At 36.2% G+C, this 18,335-nt stretch overlaps 2 protein-coding genes across 12 annotated transcripts in view; one reads left to right on the top strand and one right to left on the bottom strand.

The window, feature by feature from the left end:
- Positions 1–380, top strand: part of MOK (MOK protein kinase) — a 32,869-nt gene extending 32,489 nt beyond the window's left edge. For 5 of the 7 annotated variants that reach the window (XM_084630793.1, XM_084630797.1, XM_084630795.1 and 2 more), the window contains exon 12: positions 28–379. In XM_084630793.1, the coding sequence (XP_084486919.1) occupies positions 28–108 (81 nt within the window). In that variant the 3' untranslated portion in view covers positions 109–379. Of the gene's footprint in view, positions 1–27 lie in introns of all 7 variants that reach the window. The other 2 variants (XM_084630794.1, XM_084630799.1) reach the window with 2 other exon arrangements.
- WDR20 (WD repeat domain 20) overlaps positions 1–18,335 on the bottom strand; it is a 71,499-nt gene that overhangs the window by 8,634 nt on the left and 44,530 nt on the right. For 3 of the 5 annotated variants that reach the window (XR_014712020.1, XM_084630789.1, XM_084630792.1), the window contains one exon: positions 9,625–10,445. The exons of the other annotated variants lie outside the window; for them this stretch is intronic. Coding sequence is in view for 2 of the 3 variants with exons in the window: in XM_084630789.1 (XP_084486915.1) it covers positions 10,392–10,445 (54 nt within the window). In the remaining variant the exon portion in view is untranslated. Of the gene's footprint in view, positions 1–9,624; positions 10,446–18,335 lie in introns of those variants that run through there. 5 annotated transcript variants of the gene reach the window in all.

Genomic DNA, 18,335 nt, shown 5'->3' with positions numbered 1-18,335 from the left:
TTCAAACTTCTATCATTTTTTCAACAGTCTGAAAAACAGAAGGAACTTAAGTCTTCTGTGAAACAATACCACTTACCCACAATAGAAAGAAGAGGTGGAGGATATTGACCATCTTGTCAAATATTTGGAATGTAAGGAAAAGCATGAGTATGCAGCGAAACAGATTCACCCATGCTTTCTATATTATTGTCAAAGGTACACCAAAAGCAATAGTGCCTTATCTTTTGTTTCCCTGAAATGCTGCAGGAAAACACTACAAGACTATTAGCACTTTATTTCTGAACAGTATCAATATTTATCTAAGCACCATTTTGGCAGCTCAAAATGCACTTTATACTTGAAACCTTTTAAACAAATTAGCTTTTTAACATTTTTTTTAAACAAAAATGGATAATTTAGGATGTTTTAGTTTGAGTGCTAGGAATGCCATTTTGTAATTAAGTTTTATATTATATACAAAATAGTTTATGATGATATTTAAAACTTGTTAAACTTGATCTGTTCATTTTGTACCTTTTTTAATAGATGAAAATGTTAGTTGCGTAGACAATGTTGGAAAATTACCTCCTGTATTAGGTTGATAATTTCAAAGCTCAAGTCTGTTAATATTTAATGGATTATGATATAATTTGAGAAACACCTGATTTTAGTAAAATTAAACAGTTTTAATTTCTTTTGACATTTGTATATGCAAAGGATAGCTGTACAGTTATAGATTTGCTTATGAATCAGATATGTCTTTATCATTTGTGTCCTTTTCTTTCTTAAACCATGCTTTTGTATTAATCAAATCGCTTTTGCGATTAGTTGGTTGAAATAGTGGTAAAGAAACAGCATATGTATTTAGACCATTTTTTCACATTTCACAAATTATAGGCACTCATTTAATAAGGTTCTCAGCTTTTGTGCTGTAGAAGCCAACAAAATTCAGAAATAACATTTTGGTCATTGTAGCAGAGAGATACCATTTAAGGTAATGACTAAGAGTTCAGTGTGTTTGATTTTTAAAACTTTTATAATATCCTAGTAAGAAGGCAAATTGTCAGTTTAGCATTAGCTCTGTTACAAAGTAGCTTTACAATTTTAGAACCAAATGGAGTTCAACTATGGAAGATATTATAGCTGTGTTGGGACTGGATTTTTCAAGTTCTGGCTATTCCTAAGTGGGAAGCTTTTCCTGATATATAATATGGAGGTACTTAAGATAATTTCTGTACAATGAGCTGTGCATTTAAAAAAGATTCTATCCTTTATGGTTGTAAAAGTTACTCTGTTCACATCTGGAAAGTTAATGGACATCTCTTCCTGTTTGAAAAACAGCTCCAGTGCCTCTGCTGCTCTTCAGAGCTTCTCTAGGCTGCAGCAGAGTGAAATCATTAAGAGCCCACTCAGTTTTACAGCTGCTAGTCAGAACTTAGTGGACAGCAGTTAAACTGAAGTCACTGAATGTTGGTGCTGCTGAGGCATTCATTGGAGTTGATGGGAGAACACCCCAGACTCAGTCTACACTAGAAAGTTTTGCCAGCATAGTTATGTCAGGTAGGAGAGTGGGTGGTGGGGAGAATCCCACCCCCTAATCAATATAGTTAAGCCACCCCCTTTCCTCTCCCTCCCCTTCCCCCGTAGACACATCTTATACTGACAAAAGCTATACTGGCAAAAGGACTCCTCATGTTGTTTGGGGCACGCGGTTTAACTATACTGCCAAAAGAATCCCTTTTGCTGAGTAGGCACTGCATCTCCAGTAGGGGGCTTTGCAAGTACAGCTACACCATACGCTATAGCCTTTGTGGTGCAGAGTAGTCCCTGGAGAGATGTAGACTAGTGAAGACCTCTTTTCTCCATGTTTTATCAGACATCAACTAGCCAAAGTTCAATACAAACAATGGAGCCATTAGTCAAGATCCAGGAACAGCACCCCAGTAGAAATCCCAACAGCTCATGTGTCAGGGGCAGCAGGCTTCTCATCTAGGTGTTGCCTGTAGGCCTCACAGTGACGATGCAGTTTTAATGCCCTGATAATGCCCAGGAAATGCATGGACCTTACAGGCTTCACTTGTTAATGTATACATTGTTTTATGTGTACATATATGTAGGTAACTAATTCCTAGGTAAGTTGTGTTTGGTGGTAAGGAGTGTGCTAGTCACCCTAAATCTTTGTTACCTTATTGCTTATAGGAAGTAGAATGGCATTGTTAGTGCTAGATGGCTGGTCACTTTTTTATTAGAAAAAAACATAAGCCAAACTAAACCCAGCTTTTTCATAAAAGGACATTAAATGTGAAGATAAATCCAGTCAGACTCAGGGCTTGTCTGCAGCTATGTCGTGGTAGCACTTTAATGAAGATGCTACTATGCTGACAGGAGAGCTTCTCCTATCAGCATAGTTAATCCACCTCTGCAAGAGGCGGTAGCTATGTCAACAGGAGAAGCTCTCCCATCAACATAGCACTGTCTACGCCAGCAGTTAGCTCAGTAGAACTACGTCACTCGAGTGTGGATTTTTCACATCCCTGAGCAACATAGTTATACTGATGTAAGTTTGTAGGGTAGACCTGGCCTAAGAAAGTCAGTCTACATACAGCTAAAATAGTGCTGGAGTTTACCATAACCTCCAGAATTTTTTTCACAAGTTGTTTGGTATTTGAAAGTTAGGCTGTTATAAAATCAACAAGTCTTGCTTTGTAAATAAGATGCTGAGACTAATTTTATTTATCATTAAAATCTCAGCATGTCATTCTATACTAACCATGTAGATGTGAGAATAGAAGTTAGTATGTTTTTATTTTTTTAAATGAATCACTGCTATGTCTTCTAAGATTGTGTGGCCTAGTGCATAGAGTACTGCACTAGGACTCAGGAGAGCTGGGTTCTGTTCCCAGCCATACTGCTGGTCTAGTAGGTGATCTTGAACAACTCACTTTACCCTATTATGCATCAGTTTCCCTATCTCTAAAGTGGGGATACAGTACATACCTCCATTGTAAAGCTCTTTGAGATCTACTGGTGAACATGCTATGTAAGAGCTAGATATCATCATGGAAAGCCAGTTTTCAAAGTCTAATGTTCTGACACAGGTAAGTTCTCTCAAATTCATTGCATGGCAGGGTGTATGGCTAAGGGTACTGGTCATAGAACATGGAGTCCCACTGTTTGGCCTCCAGTTTAAATCTGACCTGATCACTACCCACATCATTATTTCATGGCTGTTCGCTGGCCTGTAAGATGCGTTTCTTACTCCAGTTCTTATTCAACAGGTGTCTGTCTTAAAGGTCAGAGCCTGGAGTAAATACTTTCGCAGCCCTGCAGAAATTTCCTGTAGCATAGGGCCAAGGCCCAGTAGTGGGAATCTGTGGGGTTGCTTGCAGTGCTGCCAACCACCCTATACCACTGGCTTGGATAGTGGACTTACAGCTCCTGGGGTATCATTCATCTTTCACAAACATGAAAACCTAATGAACTGGAAAACTGGGAAAAGAAGAAAGGGTTTGAAGTGATTTAGGATGATAGTGATGTGTAAGTAGAAAATACCGGTAATTTAGGGAGTTTGAACAAGAATAGGTGAATGCTATATGGATGAGTACTTGTGCTATGTATTTACATGGCTACAACATTGGTATTGAGGAAATGGAAGCTAGAGACCCATATCTATGGTGCAACAGTAACCTACTATTCCTTATCTCTAGAAATTTGGTACAGAGGTCCAGAAGATGGCTTTTGGGGGATGGAAGCGGTTACATTTGTATTTCTGAGCTCCCTTTTTCGGAAAGCTTGCCTCCTGGCAAATCTTCAATGTTGTGAGGGAGCAGGAGCAAAAAAAAGCACAAAATGATTTTTGTATTGCAAGATACTACACTGTAGGAGCTGGGTGACCTTCCTGTCAGGCATTCAAGTCAGATTGAAAGAATGCAGAAGTGGCAGAGGCACTTGTGTTCTCCATTAAAGATACAAGGCTTTAGGTATGTTTGAAGCAAGGAAATGAAGCATATCTAAAAACTAAAGTAGCAACAGGCCAACCCTACAGGAGTATTAATATTCTAAAAGTTGATGAGCTTATCTTGTTTGATGAATACAGTGGACAGTGTTGTTCTGTAGAGTGATGGATACAAATCCCCAGAACATTTGATCTGCTGCAAAATTTCACTACAGGCTGCTCATTAGAAGATCAAATTGAAAAATGAAGTTGATTACCATTTGACGTGAACAGCACACTCTCTCCAGGTTCTAAAAGTCTTACATCTGTCCTACTCTTTCAAGCTCATGCTGTAGATTAGAGTTCACAGCAGCAGCAATCTACTAGTGTCAGCGGTAAAGTTAATTTAATCTGATTGTTTCCTAGAGCTTTCCTAAGCACTTTTTTTCCTCAAGTTGATCCTAAATAATTCACGTAAACCACCTACTTTCATGTAACACTCCAATTCCAAAAGAAAACATGGAATTTTACAGAAAATTATCTGTATGAGGTTTTACCATTATACCTCACAGATAAGTATTATTACAAATGAGAAGTATGCCAAAAACCAAACTGCTTTCATGCCTATCTCATAGTAGGGTTTTGTTACTTAAGTTGTGCATTTTGAAACAGACTAACTTGTTAGGACACCCTACAGCAGTGGCTTTCAACCTTTTTTCATTTGTGGACTCCTAAAAAATTTCAACTGGAAGTGCAGATCCCTTTGGGATTCTTAAACGTAGTCTGCAGACCCCCAAGGGTCCACAGACCACAGGATGAAAAACCACTGCCCTAAACATTATTCAAGGAAACTATCTGAAAAAGCCAAACTAGAGGCGGACGACTTCCAAGACGACTAACTTAAGAAAATCACTCTCTAAAGTATGTCACCTTGAAAACTTAATTTTATCACATCAGATTTTAGAAAGTGTTTCAAACTTGTACTGTCAGCTTACTAGTAGTTAACAGTGAAAAACATCATTGCCTGTGACACCATTATTTCGGTGTTAAGCGGGCATGTAAGTGAAGAGGATATTCCCATATGATCCTTAACTCTATTGGACAGAGCAAATGAAATATACAACTCCTACCTGATGAACCACCAGAACAAGTAGGCCTGCTGAAAAATAGCTGCTTAAGTAACACACATCCCAAAGGGCTGGTTATGAAATAGATACAGTGCTTTACAAACATCAGAAGTTTCAGCTGAGGAAGCCAACCAATTAGCTACCTGAGTTATCTACAGCACTAATAAAACTCATACTACATTGATTTGTTAGTTAATCTTTAAACAGTTTTATTTAATTTCAGATGCATGGTAGTTGCCTTCATTGGTCTACCTGGAATTTTGTATTAACATACAGAGAGTTGTGCAAGCCGTTAGTTTTACTTCTGACAATTTAATATGCAGCTCCTTTTTTAAAAAGGACCCACCTATATAAAAGTCTATCCTTGTTAATTTTGTTCAGATACAAAATTCTCATTTTCACCAATTTGTCAATGTGGCAGAGTGGCAATCACTAGCTTTAGCATGAATATTAGTTATCATAAGTGACATATTTCCAAGTGTGAAAATTTAAGTGTAGTCTCTTCAGATTTGAATATATGTAAAAAATGCAACTTTTTGATTTTGTGTATTGTCATATACTACAATATGCTTTTACCTCTTTTTAGACCCCCCCAGAACCAATAGAGCCAACAATGGGAGCTGGATTCTAGATTCTATTTCTAGAGCATCAACAGAACTATTTACTAAATTCCAATTAGAATCCATTATGTCACTGTAAACCTTGAAAGCACTGGGGATTGCATAAAGTTAATGAGGGCATACTTGGGCCTGCAGAACCTTTATGAAGGGTGCTAACATTTAGGGAAACCCAGCTTGAGTTTGTCAGGCTAGGAGTTAGAAAAATCTTCATTTGTAAAATAAGCAAATTGGGAATTAACTGAGAAACGTGGAACCCTACAATGACATTTTATAGAGTAACCTTGCCAGGCCATAATATTAATTTCCTCTCACCCAGCATTCAGTTTGCTTTAGTGCAAAAAATGACTTGTGTTCAATATGGAACAATGCCTGTATTTTCTCCTGCTTAAAAATTTCAGGATTTTGTGTTTCCTAAAATTTTAGGAATGTCTTGTTCTGATCAGTACACTATATAAACATTTTTACAATATTTCCATCACCTGACTTATGCAAAATACAAAATCTTCCAAACAATTAGGATAGTCACTGTTTTTATTGTGCAGTTTTAGGCCTTGCTTTGCTGTATTGCATACCAATTATCCACACTAGAGGCTGAACATATACACCCAGAAGATACATGATCTGACTTTAGAATTGCCAGTCTACCTACAGAATTCAAATATTGCTGGTCTGGCAAAACTTTGGGGGTGGTTGTTAAAACGCAGGTGGTTTTTTTTTTTTTATTTTAAGCTTGTCCAAAAGGGCATATTTCCTGGGACCATTCTGAATGAGGCATGCAGGACTGGGTTCCTTCTATGGTAAGAGAGTGATGAGTGCTTTGTTGATTACCCATGCTCCAGTCTTTTCAAGTTAAGTATGCTCATAAGTGTTTTGCTGAATAAGGTCTTAAATAGGTAGATCTTTTCAAGTGACTGCACTTTCACTGAAGAATTCCTTTCATCATTCAAACTATATTCAATATTTCAGGTTTAAGACTAGTAGTCTCTGCATGCAAATGTAGAATATTCTGAATACCAGAGCACTTGGAATAGGGATATAGGACAAATTAAATAGTGACTGTATTTATGCTGTTTACTTTTTTGAATGTCAGTTTAAACCTACCGTCTATCCACTTTTATGATTTCTAGTCAACTTCACTTTCAGATTCTCAGGCAAGTAGCCCAAAGCTGCAATGTTTGGATGGAAAACCAATACATTTTCATACTCCCCATAGGATTTTTTTAATTAGATTTAAATAGTTCTGTTGGACATCTGTTTTTACAATTGCTTGATCCAACAATGTAGTATTTAAACTGTTTATTCCAGTTACTTTGCAGCAAAATGATGATCAAAATTTTGTTCCAAGTATGAGTCTTACAGCTTGAAAACAGGACAGATTGACACCCTTATTTTAAGTAAAAAGAAAAGGAGGACTTGTGGCACCTTAGAGACTAACCAATTTATTAGAGCATAAGCTTTCGTGAGCTACAGCTCACTTCCTCAGATGCATATCGTGGAAACTGCAGCAGGCTTTATATATACACAGAGAATATGAAACAATACCTATTCCCACCCCACTGTCCTGCTGGTAATAGCTTTTACCAGCAGGACAGTGGGGTGGGAATAGGTATGGTTTCATATTCTCTGTGTATATATAAAGCCTGCTGCAGTTTCCACGATATGCATCTGAGGAAGTGAGCTGTAGCTCACGAAAGCTTATGCTCTAATAAATTGGTTAGTCTCTAAGGTGCCACAAGTCCTCCTTTTCTTTTTGCGAATACAGACTAACACGGCTGCTACTCTGAAACCTTATTTTAAGTGATTGTTGTGTTCACAGAACATGGTCACAAAAATATGTTTAGGGAAAGGATCATATTTTCAAGTCTACTTCTTACCTACAAGACTTGTGAAGGGTGCTGGAATAACAGAACTGAGAAATGAAGTCTGTTTAGCAAAAGAATTTATGACTTGGGTGGCAGCCATGAAAGTTTCTAAACTTGGGGAAAGGAGTTTCTTCTAAACAAAGTACTTTTTGACCCTTATTACAGAAATTGGGCAGAAAGTTGGTTTCCATTCAGTGCTTTGTTTCTGTGCCAAGGGTGCCAATCAATGTTAGTCATGATAAAGACAGCTATCCACAGACCAGCACATTTTACGTAGAGCAGTGAACAGCTGTCAGACAGTAACAACTTTGTCTTTTCTAATTTGGTTAGTGATCCGCATGCAACCCAGAAGGTGACTGGCTCAGAGCATTTGGTAATAGGATACTCTGTCTCCACTGTATGTTTAAAAATCAGTTTAAGAATTTAAAATATATTGCAACCAAGTGTCTCGCTATTTCCATATTTACCTGAATCAAATTTGGAAACATTTAAATAAGGAAGGTAAAATTAGAATGTTAATGATTATTAAATTGACAGTTTCAACCCAGTTTGTTTATATCCAAGGATTAAATAAACCTGAACTGCATAAATCACAGGCCTGATTATTCTTCCATTGAAGTGAACAGCAAAGTTTATCTTCAGTGGGAGCAGGAGTGAGGCTTTAATTTTTATTAAACTGAGGATATGTAGAACCATGTGAGGCTTGCTACAGTTTGAGTTTCTCCAGTGTTACAAACAGATGTAGACTAAATCTCAGGAAAAACATCCTAACAATAGGACAATGAACAGATTGCCTACAGAGGTTGTGGAAGCTCCTTCAGAGGCTTTCAAAAGAAGGCTGGATAGCCATCTGTCTTGCATGGTTTAGACACAACAAACTCACCTTCCTGGCAGGTAAGACTTGATAGTCCTCATAGTCCCTTCTAATGCTATGATTCTATGTATAATTATGTAGTTTATTCTAAAATGACAGTAGAGTATTAATATCTTGCAATTAAAGAAAATTCTATTCAACTATAAATTTTACACAAAAATGTTGTTGGAACCTTAGATAAAGTTTGTTGGTAGTTTAGGCCCAGATCATGCCATCAGTATCAGCATTAAATTGACTTTTGGAAAGACCTTCCATTTTGAAGGATATGAATGCCAGAGCAGAGCTGAGAAAGCTGTTGCTTATATCCCCTCCTAGCTGCACATCTGCAAAGTTCAGAAAAAGCCCAACAACAGAGAGTCAGAAGGGGCTTAAGCCGGGCAGAGGAAGTGAGAAAATGCCACCATATTATCTCAGTCACCCTTTCTACTGGGTTTTGATCCAGAGTAGCACATTCTTCATTCCTTTCATCCCCTTGCAGAAAATACTGGAAGGGATGAAATGGCCTTTGTTTTGCTAATAAAAAACAATTTACTATCAACCACTATCAAGTAGCATTGGATTATGAAAATACTTGGATATCTCTACCTCCATAATAACTGTTTCTACCTCAAATGTTAAAGATAGCAAGGGCAGCTGATATTTTTAGCACAGCAAGTTGTCCCAAAACACATACTGCTCCACTATTTTAGTACCTAATTTTAGATTGTAAAAATCAAAGTGTGCGCAGGTAGTACACTGTCATAGTTGTCTACATAAAAATCAGCTTGAAAGTCAATGCAATTCAACAATTGAGGTTTTAACCTCTAATTTTTAGACAAATACAGTATTAAACCACTAAAATGCAACTATTAAAAGGCATCAGAAGAGATCACTCTACTGCAAAAATCTGAGGCTCCTATTTTCATAAATATTGGGGTTTAATGTCTGGAAAATGTATTCAGAGGTAAGTTTTAATAGGAAGTAGTGCAGGGGAAAATTTATAGTTTCTTTTCCCTAAGCCAATTAAGCAACATTAAATATGGAAGTGTTCCTGATGCAAAAGGTTGTAAGAAAGGAATATGTTCTACAAGCGTTAGAGTGTGTTTCTGTACCCAACATTTAATTCAAAAGATTGATTACATCAAAATCGATCCAATTTAAAACAGAACGTAAACAAAACTGCATATTCAAGATAGTTTAATATGTATTTTCAGAATTAGAAATTTTAGATTAAAATTACTAGTGTACTGATCCATTTTCCTCCCAATCACTGAATTACATTTATACATATAATACAGAGCTGATTGCAATTGGAAACAATATTAAAATAAATGTTTCATAGATACAAAGGATATCTTTTCTCCACAACATAGCTTTTCTGGGTGTCTGACTACCCATTTTAAAGTAATTCGCCACTAGCATTAAACTATTTAAGTGCAAACAATTCTGTTTAAAAAAAAAAAAAAAAATCTACGATTGCAGCATCCATCTTCCTGAATTACATTTTTAAGCCAGAAAGTAATGACTTTAGTTTTCCATGAGTGCATTCCAGGCTGTCTTCTAACCATCTCTGGTTGAAAAAAATCAGTGCAAAAAAAAACAAACAATGGTGAAGTACTAATTTATATAACCATTGAACTTACTTGGATTTCAGAAACATACTTTATTTTACACATATATATATTTCTCTCCCCCCCCCATATATATATCTCAATTAAATTACACCGAACTTGAAAAGTATAAAAACTGAGAAAAAATTTTTTTACTGCAACACCAAATGAAGCATTTCTTTTTTAAAAGGAAAATTCTTCTTTGGGTGAGCAGCCTAGAAGTATTAGCCAGACTAAGAATTCATTACATTATTCTTTTGCAAAGTATTATGTGATTCACATAATTCCAAGTTTACACTCTGCCATTTTATAATTTCTGATGCTCTCTGCATGAAGAACAGCTCCTGGTTCCACTGTCATTACTTCTTGTCCTGTGTTCAAAGATTCGCTAGCAGTAGTGTGATGGCTATACTACAGTTCCACTTGGAGAATTGGCCTGGTTTTGGGATGACAATAAACCCTGCAAACAAAGCAGTTTACATTAATCCAGCAAGAGAGCCTGACATTAACTTAAAATTAATCTGCAGCAGATAAATTTATCAGCACAAAGGTTTGTGTGCACAGGCACTCACTACTAACATATTGCCTTCATTCCTCAAAAATCATGTGCCAGATTTCTATAGGAAACATTTCATTTGCCCTACTTAATAATGTTCAAAACAATGTTTTTGGCACAGATTAATAGATCTGTTTAGGACACGAATTGTTGCAAATGTTTGATCTTAGTTTGCCTTGCATTTTTCTCAAGCCGCTGGCAACTTCTGGACACTTCTTTTTATACCACTCTACACAAATAGTAGTTCAAAAGTTCAAAAGTATCCTTTGAACTAATGATTAAATATGCAGCAAATGGGCACTTCACAGACAGACAATGGGTCTATTCTGCCATCAAAAAGAAAAGGGAACTTAGACAGTTAACCTCCATTAATGTTAACGCTACTGGTGAGAATCCAAAGTTCTCATCTGCCAATGAAAAATAGTAAACAGTTTAAGAAATATTTTAACAAATATTCCTATATGTTACTTGGGAATAAGAAGCCTGGAAAAGACTATGAGTGTGTCGGGGAGACTCAGAGTTCACATTAAGTTTTGCATTACCATTTAAATTTGGACTTAGGTAAGTCTATTTAAGTTTTTTTTTTCCATAAGTTTACCACCTTATTGAAATGCACTACAAGTCAATAGTGGCTTGCTTATATTTCAGATTTGTAGCTTAAGAATTATGCAGCATTCTTAGCTACATATGGTTCTTGTTGATAACTGGTTTGGATAGTTTAATAAAGTAGTATTTTCTTGCTTTTCACTTGTGTACTTTGGCTGCCAGTTGATCAAGCTTTCCCCTAAGTCATTGGTTGACAAGAACTGTAATGGCTGAATTTCAATTCGCACACCAGCCTTCAGATTAAAAACCAAACATCTGCACCAAAAGGCAGGTTTATTTTCTTGTACTTTGTCATTTAGTTCTTAAAGAGTGCTAACAGCCTGAAGAACTAAATACCTGCTAAGCCTGAAGTACCCTGATTAACATGACTTCACTTTCCCTTGCTATATAGCTAAAAATCACACTTAGTCATTCGCAAAAAGAAAAGGAGTACTTGTGGCACCTTAGAGACTAACCAATTTATTTGAGCATAAGCTTTCGTGATGCATCCGCTGAAGTGAGCTGTAGCTCACAAAAGCTTATGCTCAGATAAATTGGTTAGTCTCCAAGGTGCCACAAGTCCTCCTTTTCTTTTTGCGAATACAGACTAACATGGCTGTTACTCTGAAACTTTTAGTCATTGTTTCTTACCTCTAAATTATGTTCCTGTGACTCAGATCCATCAAGCTAGACAAGATCAGAAGCAATTAATAGGAATGTAGAATTAGTGACATCTTCAGAGTCTATGGGAGCTCTTTCTTGCTTGGATCCAAGTATCCAGGAACCCCTACTGAAGAAAACCCCCCCCTGTTCTCTTAAACCACAAACAGAAGTGGAAGAGGTTCTGGATTGGTGGATCTGAGTCACAAAAAACCTAATTTCAGGTAAACTCATCCTCCCCTTTAAAATCTCCGATCCACCAATTCAGACATGGGAAGCATCCACATGGATTGGTGGGGTTCATGGCAGAAAATGGGTACACAGAAGGTGGAACGGTGTGCTACGCCTTAGAATGCCCTCTGTAAGTAGCATCTACAAGTGTTTTGTTGTTTATGCAATGCATAACTGATTTTCATATAATGTATGCAGTGATGTAGATTTGCGGCTTAGTCATGAAATATACAAATGTGATATTCAGGCCTTACAAAGTTGCACATTTCAGAGTTCAGTATTACATGGCAGGTGGAATGCTATGGTTTGCCTTCCTTCTCTAGGAGGAGGAGACGCATAGGGAGTGGAACTATACATAAAGGGTAAAATTTTGACAGCATCTAACTCATTAGGCACTTCTGAAAAAGTTACCCAAAAAGATTTTTTTTTTAAATAGGGAATAAAATGTGTGATGTATAAAGCAGCATGCTGAATCACATGCAGAGTTTACAGTGTGATCACATACCACGTACCACATAATTATAATGGTCCCTTCTGGCTTTAAACTATGAATATGGATGTGAATTTTGGTCTAAGGATGATCAAAATTTGGTGAGGAAAACTTATGTTCAAGAAGAAAAGAAGTGAAGATAAAGAGGCAAATGGCCTGCTGCAACTGAACCACTCTTGGATAGACCAGAGAAGATGGGACAGAACACAAATTACAGAAACATAAGTAATTCTTAAATACAAAAAAATCTTGCTAATGCAACAGTAATGTTGCCCACTTCAAAGTCAAAGTCTGGAAAGTGCAAAGAAATTCAGATTCCTACAGCAACTTCAAATCTGCTATGTTATGCACACAATGCATACTGCGCACCAAAATAAGTTTATTAAGCTATGTATTCAGCAAACAACAAGGAACAGAATATACTAAGTGTTCAACAATGGCAAATTAAAAGTGATTGCTGACATCTTAAATAACCATTAATTCTTTGTATTTATCTTTATTAAATATTTAATGAGAACAGCATTCATAGGACAACACTCAAATCAGGAATTAATTTCCAATTAAAAACCCACAATTACAAGAGGGAAAAAAGTTACCCCTGTTAAGCTTTGAAGTTCACACCGTACTCCATTCACCTTAGTGAAGTAGGAAGAAGTTCATAGTTTTGCCACTGCTTTTTTTTTTTTTTTTGGAGGAAGTCTAATCTGTTCAGGTTATGTCGTCAATCTGCTTAAGTTACAGACCATAGAATGAATCAAAAATTGCAGAAAGCCCAGGGTGGGCAGATATGCAGAGTTCATGTATATTTTTCCTTGTTCCTACTGTTAAGACGGGTTTTTTTGGTGGAGGATTTTGCAGCATTCTCTCTCTAATTCAAGTTGTTTCAGCAACGGTCCCTTGGCCTACCAAATGCTAGTCAGGCCTGCCAGAACATATACTGTGATTTCATAAAGAGGCCAGGACTGAAATAATATTCATTGAACATGCTCAGACTTTAAAATCATTTAGTTTTTCATTCCCTATCCTGTAAATCTAATTCCAATCAAGTTCTGAACCAGCCATATTTGCATTTTCTATTCAGAAAAGAGACTGCCTTTAAAAAACTTTGGAGTACGACAATTCTCCGTACTGAAGGCATTTGATTTTTTTTAAATTCACCTTCATGAAGAACTTGCAACACTTCTGAAATACCGTTTGAGGCTGAAGTGATATGTAAAGACAAAAATTTATAATGCAAAGTTTCCAGATTATAGAAGCTGAGTCTGATAGTCTGAATTGCAAAAGTGTTTAAGTGTTAAGATGAAGCACCAAGCTACATGAATTTCTTTACTAGATCACACTAAAAGAATTCCTGATGAAGTCATAAGCTCAGTTAGTGAACTGGTGTTAAAATGTTATGGTTTTTTTTTAAAAAACAGCAAATCCTTTATGAACATACACCCACCATATAGCAGAAGACTTCTTGAAAAGAACTTGGAGAGCCTGGGAGAAAGAGGAGTTATAGGAAAGCTGATGTTACAGTAATTTCTATTTAAAATGCTTATTTGTTTTGTTTCTTTTTAATATTTATTCACTTTATGGAAATTTTTATGTTTGGTGCTGAAGTATCTACTTGCCTTTTCTTGTTTTGCTGTAGTAATGTCATATGCCTGAGTATAGTTTGTGTACTAGTAGGATAAAGTACCTTGTAAATGTGTGCAGCAGCAACACAAGTGATTCAAATGCAATTTTACTTCTGGTATATATTAGTGTAGAGGGATATATTTCATTACTGAAGTGTATTTCCATCCTTGTGTGACAAAAAGCAGACTACTAAAATTCCACTATCTATATACAATCCATGTAAAAACCCTCTTTGCCTCAGACATCCACAGAGATTAGATAAATACCATGCCTTAAGAGCTCTTAACACTTTGGTTTAGATATGATAGGCACCTGTATCCAAGAGGCAGACTATACTTCATGAGTTTATGTACAATGTAAATGTATAACTGCCTTGTTTATCTTCTCTAAAGCCTCCTGAAGCGCACACATGCTTTTGCTGACAGGATCCTAATTCCAGCTAGGCATGGGACCTAGGTTAGGAGGAAAGGACTCCTATAATTAAGTACACAGAATAGCTTTCTCTAACCTTTTGAAGCTAGAACTTCTGGCAAGATTTAGGTTACAGGTCAGGTAAAAAAAGTGACTTGAGAGAAACCAGGCAAATTTAACTTTGAATAGAAACTACAGCAGCCAAGAATATGCAAACTCTCAATCTCAGAAGAGTGAACTGATGGAAAATAGTGAAGATGGATGAGAGTTCAGATTTAGGTGGCCCAAGTCAGACTAGAGCACAATCACACTGACTATTTCCTTAAGGACTTTTGTGCAAGAGATATTTAAAAAGGAAAGTAAAAGCCAGATTACAACTGGGAGACATCTTTTGTCAAAGTATCCATTATGACTGTAGAATAGGGGGAAGCCAAATTGCTTTCATGTTCCCACTAATTCCTGTGGAACTTGTTTGAGCAAACAATCCTCAATTACATGGCATTTGACAATCAGATGTTCCCACAGCAAGCCATCAGGATGGATTTCACCTTGCCTCTCAGCACACTTTCAAAAATGCTACCAGGCCCAGTCACATTAGGGTCATTCACTTCACTATTTCTTGAAGTGCCAGAAGACCATCCAGTGTTTAAATCCAATAATAGGGAAAGAAGGTTCTCCCATCATCAGAAAGCTACAGAGGAATCTCACCATCAGGGAAACTGATCTTTGCTTGCCAGGGCCCACAATGACTCTAGAACTTAGGTCAATGAAACCAGGAGAACTTGAAAGCCCTAATCTGGGAAACAACCTCCTGAATATCATCTTTGTTGACTGGTTATGTGAATAAACCTGGAACTCTGGTTTAATGAGTTGATGAGCTGTCCCTATGTACCTCTGATGTAAGTGAGTGGGCAGCATTTTCCATCAAAGTCAATGTCAAACTTGTTCTGTTCTGGTCTTATGATATTATTTATAGGATGGAAGCATCTGAATTCTCTTTTCTTTTGAACCACATAGTTAGGACTGTGAACTTAATTTTTTATAGTAACCTCAAGGTCTACTTCAGGTTGTGACTGAAGCACAGCCTGAACTGGAATCCATTGGGGAAAGAGTTCCTGTAGAGTCCAAAGACAAAAATTCTCCATTCCAACTGCTGCTTGATGGATACACATTGACAGCTTAATTTACCCATGTCCGAATTACTAAATCTGAATTTAAAACAATTTCATGGTTCTGAAATTTAATGATTTTAAAAGAAAACGTGAACTTTACAACATAGATCAAAGTTAGAAGTGACAGATCTAATCCCACATTTGATTTAATGTCAACTTGATAACAATTTCTGAAAGATTTATTCAAAAATTGCATGATTTAGTCAATCCCTTAAATTATAAAATGGCAGCTAAAAAGCTAGCAGTTTCACTGCAGCCATCTGTTCAGCAAGGTATGTACAGCATATAGAAAAAAACTTTAACTTGTTACATCCCAGCTTTCAGAACTGAGATGTGAAAAGGACTATTGAAAATTATCTACATTTACAGTTCAGTCACACATTTTATTTAACGTCAGTATACAGAGGACAACCCCAGCAAATTTTGTAATGTCAAGTATTTAGTAAGGTTCTTCAGCTGTAACAGTGACAACAGAATAGCTAAAAAATAAGCAGTATGAAACAAACTTGAATTTTTAAAATTATAAATATACCAACAATACTTATTAAAGCTTAATTATTGCAACAGTTAATTTAACAATATTTCATGTTAGAAAGGCTCTATGAAATTTATTCAAGTTGTCAAGAAATTAGATGGAAGTGTAAAAAGGAAATACATATGAATTTTCTTTTGATTTGCACTAAAGATATAGTCAATACAATTTTGTACAGTATCACCTAACATATCAATCTTTAACAAACTCAAGTATACAGAATTGGTAAAAATGCAGGAAAAAAAATCTTGTTTTTAACTTTTACACCTAAGTTGTGCCACAGTAAATTAACTGACATGAAATTCGTTCTTGTAACATAAGTAGGCCAACAATTTTTTTCAGTATCAATTTAGGAGGTTTAAGCTGCTAAAGGGGCAGATGTACACACAGTCTCTTCAAGTACATAACCAAGTTTGAAAAAGGTAATAGTTCAAAACATGGGATTTCTGCAAGTATTTAGTAAAAGTCATGTTATTTCCTAATCCAGAAACCCTCACCCATAAGACCTTTTATACAGGGTTATGATCGCTCCTGGCTTCACTGAAGTCACTTTGCCACACCTCCATTGAGCACACCTTGCTATACATTATCAAACCAGTGTATTAGTTTAAATTCACTCTGCTAATGAAGGTGTACTATACGTGCAATTTTGCTACTATATGCACATTACCGGAAGCTTCAAATTGCACCTTGGTAACCTGAAATAATATAGTCATGATTCAGTTTTACTGTAGAATTTATGCAGATACCAATATCATATTGAAATAATTCTATTTGATAGTACTTCAAAATACCAGTAATTGACCTTCAGTTGTATTGGGAAAAAAATGCTCTTTTTCACTGAGGAAGAATTAATGTGTAGCCAGTCTTCCCACTCACCGAAGTATAATACATGAATATTTGTTAAGTACTTTTAGCGAAAACATTAGTCTTACTAAAACATGATACTGTACTACAACTGTAGTTAGTTGGAAGATTTAAGGATGTTATAATTTAAGATTTTCATGTACAATAAGAATCAAAAACATTCTAAATTTCATGTGCATTGTTTCACAAAATGGTAACGTATTTAGTCTGCCAGATATATACTGCCATTTCACTCTCCTTTGTAGTTTTGTCCAATCTTACCTTGAGCTCTCTCAGAAAAGAGAAATAAGTGGTAAGTTTCCCTTAAAACGAAGTGTTTGTACAAGATAAGCAGATTAAATTTATCAAACATTTAGATAGTTTATTTTGTATTGAAATAACTTTAGTAATTGAAATTTAGTAATCAAATTTGTGATTGTAATTAGCTACAGTCATGCCTAATAAAATTGTTTAAGGTAAAAGAATTATCACTAAATTCCTTTGCATGTAAATACGAAGCATTTTTACTGCATCTGTAGTATTTGCAATTTGGCTTGAAGTAACCAGCAATGTGATTCACGCGCAATTTCACGTTTCTAATTCTCAACTATTTAAGTTGTTTCAGGCAAGTTAAGGGATAAGATTAAAATTTCCATGACTACATCTAGGTTTACCTAGGGAGCAATCCCCCTGGCCAATCTGATGACAGTTACTCAACTAAGGAGAGAAAAAACTCAAAAGTCAAACCCTCAAGAAGAGTGGGCTAAGATTATAGTTCCTAAAATGAGAGAAAGTAAAATTCGCAAATGAATGGATCAGACTGAAAGGAAAAACTGTTAGTTATTTTTCAGACAGGTAAAGTATGCTTCCCCACCACCCTAGCCCAATTTGTTTTACTGCTTTTGACCAGGAGTTAGTATGATAATTTTAAAAGTGTGTTTGGGTCACATACTTTACAAGCACAATGTAGCCAATAAGAAAGCTCAAGGTATGATGGATAAACAAGTAATAATTCATAAAGCTTTTAGCATAGGTTGTATGGGGCTGGGATGGCAGTGCATCATCCTGGCCTTATGAAATCAAGGTTGAAGATCCATTTCTGGATTTTCAGCCAAGGCCAGTAGAGACCAAACACTGTGGGCAAGAGATTCAATAGGTCTAAAATGAGGAAGACCACCCTGTGCCTGGTTGTCAGTGCTTTCTGTAAATTAGTGGAGAATACACGGCATACCATCTTTCAGACT

The sequence above is a fragment of the Lepidochelys olivacea genome, assembly GCF_965140295.1.
Source record: "Lepidochelys olivacea isolate rLepOli2 genome assembly, chromosome: 6".
Classification (NCBI taxonomy): Eukaryota; Metazoa; Chordata; order Testudines; family Cheloniidae; genus Lepidochelys; species Lepidochelys olivacea.
Note: the sequence above shows the minus strand (reverse complement) of the source record. Positions and strands in the feature narration are given on the sequence as shown.